Below are 12,210 nucleotides of genomic sequence, written 5' to 3'. Positions count from 1 at the left end.
AATAACCAAGCTCCTGCTGTCATACGAAGCCGCACCCATAACTCCAGGAGTACATCCAGTGTGTCTAGGACGCAGACAGTTTTGTTGCAGGTCCGTAACTGGCCTTCTAACTAATCCAAGGCCAACACTGGCACCCAGGCAAAACCAGCTTTCATATCGCGACGTTTTTACCAAGAGCATCCAGACAGGACCAGTCGGCTGTTATTCACTTCTTGGTTGCCGAAGGAAAAACACCGATAAACTTCCATCAGCTAATGGGAAACGTGAATGGGACAGCATGTTACTCGAAAACCATCATTGTGGAAGGTCGTTACGCAGTAGTTACGCCACGCCAAGTAGGCGTCTGTGAAGCGCCCGCGCTATATCCATGAACTCTGCCCATACGATTATCATACCTTCTGCCCCTAAAAAACGGCCTTGAAGGATCGGTGATTCCTGTCTATGATGTGCAGCAGGCAGTTATGCATTTCTCCATGCATCAGGACACTGTTTTACCAAACTGGTAGCTTCAACATGGTACGTCGGCGGGATGATTGCCTCACTGCCGACGGCAATTTTGTCTGATTGACATGCCGATTCTGGACTGTACGGCCTTAGAAGGGAAACTTTTTTATTACCTTTATACTTGCAGTACTGGCATACATGAGTATCAATTTTTAAAAAATCTTGCTGTAATTATTCATACACAGGCTGATTTGAAAAGTAACATGTTATATCTACTGCCGGCAGTTTTTACCTGACGCATCATATAATCAGACTGCCCCGGTGGTTTAGTTGTTATTAATTTGGTAATCTATTGTATTTAGAAACAATTTAACTACCATTATACGAGGGTGAGTCAAATAAAAACCTAAATTTGCAATAACAAATCGAAATTTCACGCCGTTATCCTGTAAGTTGGTAAGCGTGCTACAAACAGCGAGCAGAATGGCCTTTAGGTGGCAGCATAGTGCAGATAAACGCATACCGTCGCAGTATCAGTATAAAAATGGCCGCCCCAGTTGCAACTTGCACCATGGAAGAACAGCGTTCTGTTATTTGGTTTTTGCGTAGTGAAGGTGTGAAACCTATTGAAATTCATCGACGAATGATTGTTCAGTACGGTGATGTATGTTTGTCTCAGCAGCAAGTCTACTAATGGAGAAGGAAGTTCGCAAATCAGTGAAAGAGCTCTTCATCCAAGTCAGGCACAACGAGTTGTGACTCCACAGAACAATGTAGCAATTGAAGCCATAGTGAAGGAAAATGGCCGAGTGACACTGAATGACACTGCAGCATGTTTACAGATTAGCCATAGGTCAGCACACCACATTGTGCATGATGTGCTCCAGTCTCACAAAGTGTGTGCAAGATCGGTGCCACGGAAGCTCACTCTTGAAAAGAGAGAACGACGTGATGATGCTTGTGAAGAACTTCTTCGGCGCTTTAAACGAGAAGGTGATGGCTTCCTTGCAAGAATCGTTACTGGGGACGAAACCTGGGTTCACTTCCACCAACCAGACGAAGAGAGCGGGCAAGGAATGGAGCCATTACTCATCACCAAAACCAAATAAGTTTCGAACAGAACCATCAGCAGGGAAGGTTGACTCTCTTTTGGGACGAAAAATGCGTCATTTTGGAGCATTACACGCCTAGAGGGACCACTGTTACCAGTGCATCATACACAGATCTCCTAAAAAATCATCTGCGTCCTGCAATCAAATCAAAGCGACGTGGACTGCTGTCAGCAGGTGTCCTTTTGCAACATGACAATGCAAGGCCCCACACTGCCCCTAGAACAGTTGTAACAATCACAGACCTGCATTGTGAGTGTCTTCCTCATCCACCATACTCACCAGACCTTTCCCCAAGTGATTTCCATATGTTTGGACCACTCAAAGACGCAATGGGAGGAAAGATGTTCCGTTCTGATGAAGAGGTACGCCATTGGGTGCATTAGTGGGTGCTCGGACTACCAAAAGAATTTTTTTCTAAAGGAATTTATGCACTTTGTAAGCGCTAGAGGACTTGCATTGAGCGTGAGGGGGAGATTATGTTGAAAAGGGATACAACTTTGCACCACTTCTGCGCAAGAAATAATATTTAAAAAATATTTAAGGTTTTCATTTGACTCACCCTTGTAATCATCCTAGAGTGATAATTGAAGTTGCAACGAGCTCGTCCCATTGCCGCGATTTTTATGGTGTACATGATTGTTGTGCATCATGTTTCTAGGGTTAGTGAAGTAATTTTGTTGAAAGCGCACAGCATTAGTTTTTCATTTCACCTTAGCTGCAGACATGTTGTCTTTCCCTTACAGCTATGCACACACTCTACAGCTTTGTGAAAACTCGTATCTGGCTACTTAGCCACCTGCGTTCCAATGCTTGCCTCACTGGCTTCAACGTTTCAGTTCGCCGCAGCGAGTTTTCAAAAGGTTCATCACTGCCTCTCGCCACGTGATTCGACTTCTTGTAGTATTCTGGAAGCCCAATTTGTGAAGCTCTCAAGGATATTACACCTCCAAGTAATATCAGCGGTCCTCTCAAGGTCCAAAAAAAAAGGCACCTATTAGGTGGCTCTATCAGCTTGCACAGTGCCTTGTTGACAACTTGGGGCTATGGCTTCGTAAGGTCTGCGCCACGCTCGAACCCTACCATCAGTTCACTTACTGAAATCGGAACGCATCTAACGGAGCCACTGTTTCCCACTCGTATAGGGCCCAACCGACATGGTCACGGCCCCAAGAGAGGCGATACAGGCGATATCGTGCTGTTAGCAAACGCAATCTCTTCGGTTCTCTGCTGCCATGGCACATTAACGCCGAACTTCGCTGCACTGTCCTAACGGATACATTTGTCGTACGTCCCTCATTGATTTCTGCTTTTATTTCACGCAGAACTGTTTGCCAGTTAGGACTGACAACTCTACTCGAACGCCGCTGCTCTCGGTCGTTAAGTGAAGGCCGTCCGGCCGCTGCGTTGTCCGTGCTGAGAGGTAATGCCTGAAATTTGGTATTCTCGGCACACTGTTGACATTGTGGGTCTCGGAATATTGCAATCCCTAACGATTTCTGAAATGAAATTTCCCATGTATCTAGCGCCAACTAGCACTACGCGTTCAGAGTCTGTTAATTCCCGTCTTGCGGCCATAACCACTTCGGAAACCGTTCACATAAATCACCTGAGTAGCTCCGCGAATGCACTGCCATTTTAACCTTGTTTACGCGATACTGACGCTCTCTATACATGTGCACATTGTTGTACCATGACTTATGTCACCTGAGTGTATGTGTACAGCTTCCCTTCTGACATATCGACATGTCTACTCGCCCCTGTTGTTATCTATTGCAGGTGCAGACACAGCAAAGGAACTCTGATACAGCAGGCATCAGCTGAACCGGTCATCTTCAACTGCGTATCGACAACACGCCATCCCATATCCTGGGGTCAAGTAATCAACTACGCACATTATGGAAGAAATTTTCCCAGCATAAGAAACTTCTGGATAGCTTACCTCTTTATGTTTAAAGCGAAATTTTGGTATGTTACCGGCGCTGTGCTCTTCCACCTAATTCCAGCTATCATCGTAGACACTTTTCTGTATCTCAAGGGAATCAAACCAATGTAAGTATCCCTATCAATAATGTAGTGACAGTCTTAATTGTGTGTTCCACAAGGTTCCATTGTTGGCTCCATTCTCCGAAGTTTCATGAAGCGATTATATTCCATTAAAGTTCTTAAGTCATATGATAAACATTTATCAGAAAATGAAATCTTAGAAGTGACTTACACCGCGATACATTCTCTAACCTAAGTTCCAAGTTGATTGTTGTAACGTTATAGCGAAAGTATAAGGCTAACGTTGGCAACTTTTTAGTAGAGGATTACTCTAAATGTAAATGTCTCGACCCGTCGGGTAGACCGTTCACCGGTTGCAAGTCTTTCGATTTGACGCCACTTCGGCGACTTGTGTATCGATAGGGGAGAAATGATGATAATTAGGACAACACAACACCCAGTGTCTGAGCGAAGAAAATCTCCGACCCAGCCGGGAATCGAACCCGGACCCTTAGGATTGACATTCTGTCGCCCTGACCACTCAGCTGCCGGGGTCGGAATACTCTAAATGATTCAGTCCTTTCCAGAGTTCAATATTTTACAAATAATTACGTGTGCAAACATAACTTATACATGAGAGGACTCGTAAACTCACCGAGTTTGCATTGTGCCCACCAGTTGGCGTTACGACTGCAGTGCCTTGACAAAATGGCGATACAGTAGGAAAAAGAGGTTTTTTTTGTGTTGGAATATACGAGATATTTACCTGTTAATACAGTGCAGTGTGCAGTCAGAAGACATTTTGGAAAAGAACCTGCATGAATAAACACAGCATTGTGTGTTTGCCCCGACAGTTTAGGGAAACTAGTTGTCTCTGGAAATCGGTTGGCCAGCGGAGAGGATGAGAGAAAGTTGAGTACGCAGTCCAAAATACACTCCTGGAAATGGAAAAAAGAACACATTGACACCGGTGTGTCACACCCAGCATACTTGCTCCGGACACTGCGAGAGGGCTGTATAAGCAATGATCACACGCACGGCACAGCGGACACACCAGGAACCGCGGTGTTGGCCGTCGAATGGCGCTAGCTGCGCAGCATTTGTGCGCCGTCGCCGTCAGTGTCAGCCAGTTTGCCGTGGCATACGGAGCTCCATCGCAGTCTTTAACATTGGTAGCATGCCGCGACAGATGGACGTGAACTGTATGTGCAGTTGACGGACTTTGAGCGAGGGCGTATAGTGGGCATGCGGGAGGCCGGGTGGACGTACCGCCGAATTGCTCAACACGTGGGGCGTGAGGTCTCCACAGTACATCGATGTTGTCGCCAGTGGTCGGCGGAAGGTGCACGTGCCCGTCGACCTGGGACCGGACCGCAGCGACGCACGGATGCACGCCAAGACTGTAGGATCCTACGCAGTGCCGTAGGGGACCGCACCGCCACTTCCCAGCAAATTAGGGACACTGTTGCTCCTGGGGTATCAGCGAGGACCATTCGCAACCGTCTCCATGAAGCTGGGCTACGGTCCCGCACACCGTTAGGCCGTCTTCCGCTCACGCCCCAACATCGTGCAGCCCGCCTCCAGTGGTGTCGCGACAGGCGTGAATGGAGGGACGAATGGAGACGTGTCGTCTTCAGCGATGAGATTCGCTTCTGCCTTGGTGCCAATGATGGTCGTATGCGTGTTTGGCGCCGTGCAGGTGAGCGCCACAATCAGGACTGCATACGACCGAGGCACACAGGGCCAACACCCGGCATCATGGTTTGGTGATCGTCGAGGGGACACTGAATAGTGCATGGTACATCCAAACCGTCATCGAACCCATCGTTCTACCATTCCTAGACCGGCAAGGGAACTTGCTGTTCCAACAGGACAATGCACGTCCGCATGTATCCCGTGCCACCCAACGTGCTCTAGAAGGTGTAAGTCAACTACCCTGGCCAGCAAGATCTCCGGATCTGTCCCCCATTGAGCATGTTTGGAACTGGATGAAGCGTCGTCTCACGCGGTCTGCACGTCCAGCACGAACGCTGGTCCAACTGAGGCGCCAGGTGGAAATGGCATGGCAAGCCGTTCCACAGGACTACATCCAGCATCTCTACGATCGTCTCCATGGGAGAATAGCAGCCTGCATTGCTGCGAAAGGTGGATATACACTGTACTAGTGCCGACATTGTGCATGCTCTGTTGCCTGTGTCTATGTGCCTGTGGTTCTGTCAGTGTGATCATGTGATGTATCTGACCCCAGGAATGTGTCAATAAAGTTTCCCCTTCCTGGGACAATGAATTCACGGTGTTCTTATTTCAATTTCCAGGAGTGTAATTAAGGGTTTGCGCAAGCCACGAAAATGAAATACCGTAGCAGTCTGTGTGGGACATCTTGCGACAGTGGTTACATTTCAAACCGTAACGTCTGCAACTTGTGCAACAATTAAAACCGAAAGATTTTGGCCAGTGCTACCAATTTTGCATCGCAATGCAGGAAACACTTGAGGACGTACATTTCGTCTCCAAGCTGATATTCAGCGACGATGCAACCTTCCATTTACCTGTGAGTGTGTGGGGCACTGAAAATTCTCACGAAAACATGGCGCATGAACGAGATTCTCCGAAAATGAATGTTTTCTGTTCAGTGTCATAGAGCTGTATACGCCGTTTTTCGTCTGTGAGAAGACTATGACAGTAGCTCTTATCCCGATATGTTGCAGTTGTGGTTTTTTCCATACCTGACTGGTCATTCCGAGAATTTCATCTTCCTACAAGACCGGGTACACCCTCGTTGGAGTATCGATATTCGTTGCTACATAAACGGCGAATTTCGTATTAGCTAGACTGGGCCTAGTAGTGAAGAAGATATGCCTCTTTTCCTTTGGCCTCCAAGTCGTCTGACGTAACGACTTGTCACTTTTTCCTTTGAGGATACATTAAGGACTGTGTTTACATACCCCAACTGCCAAGGACACTGGATCAGCTCTAAGAACGCACCAATACTGCTCTGATGACCACTGACAGGATGTTACTAGATACGAACTTGACTACCGCTTGCACGTATGTTTTGTGACCAGAGAGGCACTCACTGAACATTTGTAGAGATCCCGATGTAAAATGCATGAGTTTACGGTTCTATTCATGCATTAGTCATACTTTTATACTTTGCAAAATATACGGCTTTGAACATGAATGGATCTTTTATAGTAGTCCTATATCTTGATTATCATGACGTTAACCCTCTTTCAAAGGAAGAATAAAATTTATCTATCATCATTTGACGTCTGAACTCACTGATCGCTGAGAAACATTGTTAACGGCTCGAGAAAATCATCACTTATTTTGGCTAATCTACACTGCCATCTGGGAAAATTCTAACGCCACGTAGGAGCGTAGTCTGGAAACAAACGACTTGTACAAAATCATAAAACTACATACTGATAAACAGTATTTGCCGAATGTTTCGTGGAATCCAGCAATACATGAGAATGTCGTTTCACATTGATTCTATTCATGTTCGTGGCGCAGGTAGAATTGTCAAGGTATCATGACACAACGCCAACTGATTAAAGAATTCAAGCGTAGACTTTCGCGTACATTACCATATCCAGTAAAATATTCTCGGGTGTGTGATTACGTCACCATGTAGTGGTGAAAACCTACGTATAGCCCATATGCAACGATGACCGGAACATTGATCCGTACAAAAATACGACTACGTAGCCACATACCCGGGAATATTTTACTAATGACGAGCTACTGATTTCCTACGTGACTTGTTGATTTTGGATAAGTCAGCTGGAAGCGACTTCTATGAGCAAAGCAGAACATAACTCGAAGACTTGAACGTTACTGTCATTGTCCAGACATCATCATCAAAAATAGGACACTATTTTGGATCCTGCAGGTAACTTGTTGAAAATATCGCCATTGAGAGTAATTGCAATTCTAAATATTTGATATCACATAAAGTACTTAGGGGTATTGCCCGCCAATAAATCTTCCAATGCAGCTAATTCAGTGCATCCGTTCTGACAGTACGGGTCGCTAGTTCGATGCGTGTATACAATATTTCGTCGACCCGTTGTGGCTGGCAAGTTGCCATATTGTGCCCAAGCAAGATGAGTGTCAAACTGGCTATTGGCTTCTGTCTCGGATTCTTCGGCCGACGTTCATCTAATGATTTTACTGACACTTCGCCAGCACGAGTGGCTGGCATTGTCAAAGCTTCACCCTCCATTGCCGGTGGTGAACTGGAGCCGAGCTCGCGGCCGCAGACTATATGCACCTGGAGCGCCAACGTCCGAGGGCTTCTCCTCGGTCATTTACGGTGCGGTTGTCCTCTTGCTACCTGCGACGGTCGTTCGCTGCAGTACGGAAAGCCAGGACCCGTTTACCTTTAGGCTTTCCTCTTTCTTGTTGAAACTGTTCGCGTGGTTTTGTATTTCTACAGCTTCTCTGAACAAGCGCGTGTGATAGTGCTTCTCTACAGCCAGAACTTCCGTGTCGGCGAATTTTATTACGTGGTCGGTCTCACTCAGTGCGTGCTCTGCCACGGCCGATTTCTCCACATGCCCCAACCTGGAATGTCGTTTATGTTCTTTGATCCTGGTGTTGATTGATCGTCCAGTCATTCCGACATAAGCTTTTCCGCATGTGCATGGTATACGGTATATTCCCGACATTGCAAGTAGGTCCATTTTCTCCTTTGCCGATCTAAGACACTCTTTGACCTTCCTTGTCGGTTTGAAAATCGTCTTTACGCCGTGTTTGCGAAATATACGACCGATTCCGTCCGTCACTCTGGGAATGTATGGCAGAAAGGCCGTACCCGACATTTATTTTTCTGATTCCTTACTTCGCCGAGTGTTTGGCGACCGTCACAGGTAGCAAGAGGAGAACCGCACCGGAAATGACCGAGGACAAGCCCTCGGACGTTGGCGCGCCAGGTACATGTAGTCTGCGGCCGCGAGCTCGGCTCCAGTTCAACACCGGCAATGGAGGGTGAAGCTTTGACAATGCTAGCCACTCGTGCTGGCGAAACGTCAGTAAAATCATTAGATGAACGTCGGCCGATGAACCCGAGTCAGAAGCCAACAGCCAGTTTGTCAACAAGTGGCCACGAAAGCCTTAATAATTTTGCAAGATGAGTGAGGTTGAACCCTGGGGAGAGCGACCGACAGTGGACGCAAGGGTTGCAGGAGGGCCGCTGCTGGAAGACAGATGACAGCGATTCGGCTACTGGCAAATTCCAAGGGCGAGGGAACAAACGACACGCCAGGTGAGCGAGTAAGACGATGATGTGACTGGGTGTGTAAAATGAAAAATTGATATTCACGAGAAACACTAAAGCTACAGGCAGATATGCTACATAAAATCTAAAGGCATCATCTGTCTCTTTATAGTAAGACGAGATCTCAAAATTATTACCTTGTTTGTAAAATTATTGCTAACAAAGTTATTAACATTTGAAACTGTAATTGTGTATAAATTTTGTAACTAATGATACAGACATGCAGTATGTGCATATGTCACGTCGTAGCTAAGTTTTTAATGCTAGCTGTGGAATGAACAGACTTCTATTGCAGTTAACAAATAAGCAAATAGTTTTAAATCGTTTGTGAATATCCTGAAAAGAGGTGTTTATAGTATGTTTTCTCCACATGTAAACAACTGAGTATCGCAGCATAAGACACATTCTACTATCGCATCAGTACCCAGATTTATTTAATGATATTCCTGTAATTCTGCAAATGTAATATTGGCATTTGACTAACGTAGGACTGCAGAGTCAGTGTGTGTTAGGACTGTAGAGTCAGTGTGAGTAAATATGTGGCGCTGACTAGTGTTAGGAGCAGCTCTGAATATCACGAAGAAAACAAATGAAACTGAGTTTTAGTGCTAAGTATAGAGAGAATACTGTATGACAAAGTAATAAAATTTAATCAAGAGTATTTAATCTGTAATTTGTGAAAATGGTATAACATGTTTGATTTTGTGAATGGTGGTCAGGTTCAGAGATATGAGGGTGACTGAAATAGTGGTCACGTGGCCAAGGCAGAGCTCCATGTATTTTGTCGGTGGGTGGATGGATTGGTAATCTGTATTGAAGGTACTGCGCGGGCACAGCGCCGCTTTGGCTTAAGTGTCTGACGGATTGCTGAAAATACTTTGATGTCCATCAAATTGGAACTTACAACTTCTTTCAATGATAATGAATTGAATTTACAGGTCATCAGTGATTGAATAATTACGTCTAAGTAAATTTTTTACCCTTTAAAGACTTTTACGACTGAGATTTTCGCTACAGGTGCTTTACATCTTGTTGCTCGTCTCCAAGCCTTTAGCATGAAGTTGCAGTTCTGTGGTTTCTTTAACGAGTATTATGTCGTCAGTCAACGTGAGCCGCCCCCCCCCCCCCCCCCCCAACCTCCCAATACACACAGCGCCTCACGCTATCACAAGAAAGAGGAAGAGAGAGCATTGAGATAAAACCTCACCGCAGAGTAATAGTGCAGTAGGGATCAGTATTTAGCGAGAAATCAAAATCTTACGTGGTTACGATGTGTTGCCAACACAGGAATGTATTAGAATTTTTATTATGTGCGAAATAACTATAGAGACTGTAAATGACATACAGAGTTGATGAATAACTAAATTTTTATAAGATCGATGTTATTAACAAATACCTTGACAGATATTTATTGCATTTACACTCTACGACAAAAAAAACGACGCACCACCAAGTAATTAACCGAAAGGGACGACAAACGGTATAAGTGATTTACATGTAAACGTAAGTAAATAATGCGAGTTTCAGATAAAATTTCATGATTTATTCAAGAGAAAGACCTTCACAAACTAAGCAAGTCAATAATGCGTTGGACCACCTCTGGCCTTTATGCAGCAGTTATTCGACGTAGAATTGACTGGCAGTTATCTAATGGCTTCCTACGCAATATCGTTCCAAATTCTATATAAATGGAGCGTTAGATCGTCAAAATCGCGAGCTGGTATGAGGGCCGTGCCCAAAATGCTATAAACGTTCTCAACTGGGGAGAGAGTCGCTGACCTTCGTGGCCAAGGTAGCGTTTGGAAAGCACGAGACAAGCAGTAGAAACTCTCGCTGTGTACGGGCAGGCATTACCGTGCTGAAATGTAAGCCTAGGACGGCTTGCCATGAAAGGCTACAAAACAGAACGTAGAATATCTTCAACGTTGCGCCGGCCGAGATGATCGAGCGGTTCTGGGCGCTAACGTCTTGGACCGCACGACCGCTACGTTCGCAGGTTCTAATCCTGCCTCGGGCATGGATGTGTATGATGTCTTTAGGTTAGTTAGGTTTAAGTAGTTCTAAGTTCTAGAGGACTGATGAACTCAGAAGTTAAGTCCCATAGTGCTCAGAGCCATTTGAACCATTTTTTTTTAACTTTCCACTGTACCTTAAAGGTGTCGCGGATCACAAATCACAACCAAAGGGGTCCCGCTGTAAAACGACACGGCTCCCCAGACCACAACACACCGTCGTCGAGTGGTATCGCGGGCGACAGTCGGGCTGGAATCCCACCACTGTCCGAGGCGTCTCTGGACGCGTCCTCGCCAGTCATCGGGGCTCAGTTGGAAGCTGGACACATCACTAAAGGCAATTCTGCTCCAGTCAATGTGATTCCAGGCCGCAGAAGTGTTTGTTTTCCTGAACCACGTCTGTCTTGTTGCGGATGTCTTCACCTCCGATGGGTCCCTGTAGTCCCGCCAGTCCATCGAATCCGCAACGCCCGGGTGGGAGAGCAGAGCGCCAGGCTCCATAGCCGTCTTATTAGGAACGACCGGTGCGCTGCAATAGCATTATCTTCGCTAATTCCTCTCTCACTGGTGGATATGTGGAAAAGATTTGTTTTCGGGTGTAGATTGCTGACTTACACTCCTAGAAATTGAAATAAGAACACCGTGAATTCATTGTCCCAGGAAGGGGAAACTTTATTGACACATTCCTGGGGTCAGATACATCACATGATCACACCGACAGAACCACAGGCACATAGACACAGGCAACAGAGCATGCACAATGTCGGCACTAGTACAGTGTATATCCACCTTTCGCAGCAATGCAGGCTGCTATTCTCCCATGGAGACGATCGTAGAGATGCTGGATGTAGTCCTGTGGAACGGCTTGCCATGCCATTTCCACCTGGCGCCTCAGTTGGACCAGCGTTCGTGCTGGACGTGCAGACCGCGTGAGACGACGCTTCATCCAGTCCCAAACATGCTCAATGGGGGACAGATCCGGAGATCTTGCTGGCCAGGGTAGTTGACTTACACCTTCTAGAGCACGTTGGGTGGCACGGGATACATGCGGACGTGCATTGTCCTGTTGGAACAGCAAGTTCCCTTGCCGGTCTAGGAATGGTAGAACGATGGGTTCGATGACGGTTTGGATGTACCGTGCACTATTCAGTGTCCCCTCGACGATCGCCAGTGCTGTACGGCCAGTGTAGGAGATCGCTCCCCACACCATGATGCCGGGTGTTGGCCCTGTGTGCCTCGGTCGTATGCAGTCCTGATTGTGGCGCTCACCTGCACGGCGCCAAACACGCATACGACCATCATTGGCACCAAGGCAGAAGCGACTCTCATCGCTGAAGACGACACGTCTCCATTCGTCCCTCCATTCACGCCTGTCGCG

The 12,210-nt window shown here is 46.4% G+C and overlaps 1 protein-coding gene across 1 annotated transcript in view; it reads left to right on the top strand.

Annotated features, from left to right (window-relative positions):
• LOC126100507 (fatty acyl-CoA reductase 1-like) overlaps nucleotides 1–12,210 on the top strand; it is a 192,103-nt gene that overhangs the window by 84,728 nt on the left and 95,165 nt on the right. The window contains exon 6 of the mRNA XM_049911117.1: nucleotides 3,333–3,605. Within this exon, the coding sequence (XP_049767074.1) occupies nucleotides 3,333–3,605 (273 nt within the window). The remainder of the gene's footprint in view (nucleotides 1–3,332; nucleotides 3,606–12,210) is intronic.

The sequence above is a fragment of the Schistocerca cancellata genome, chromosome 9 (genome assembly GCF_023864275.1).
Source record: "Schistocerca cancellata isolate TAMUIC-IGC-003103 chromosome 9, iqSchCanc2.1, whole genome shotgun sequence".
NCBI classification, from domain to species: domain Eukaryota; kingdom Metazoa; phylum Arthropoda; class Insecta; order Orthoptera; family Acrididae; genus Schistocerca; species Schistocerca cancellata.
Note: the sequence above shows the minus strand (reverse complement) of the source record. Positions and strands in the feature narration are given on the sequence as shown.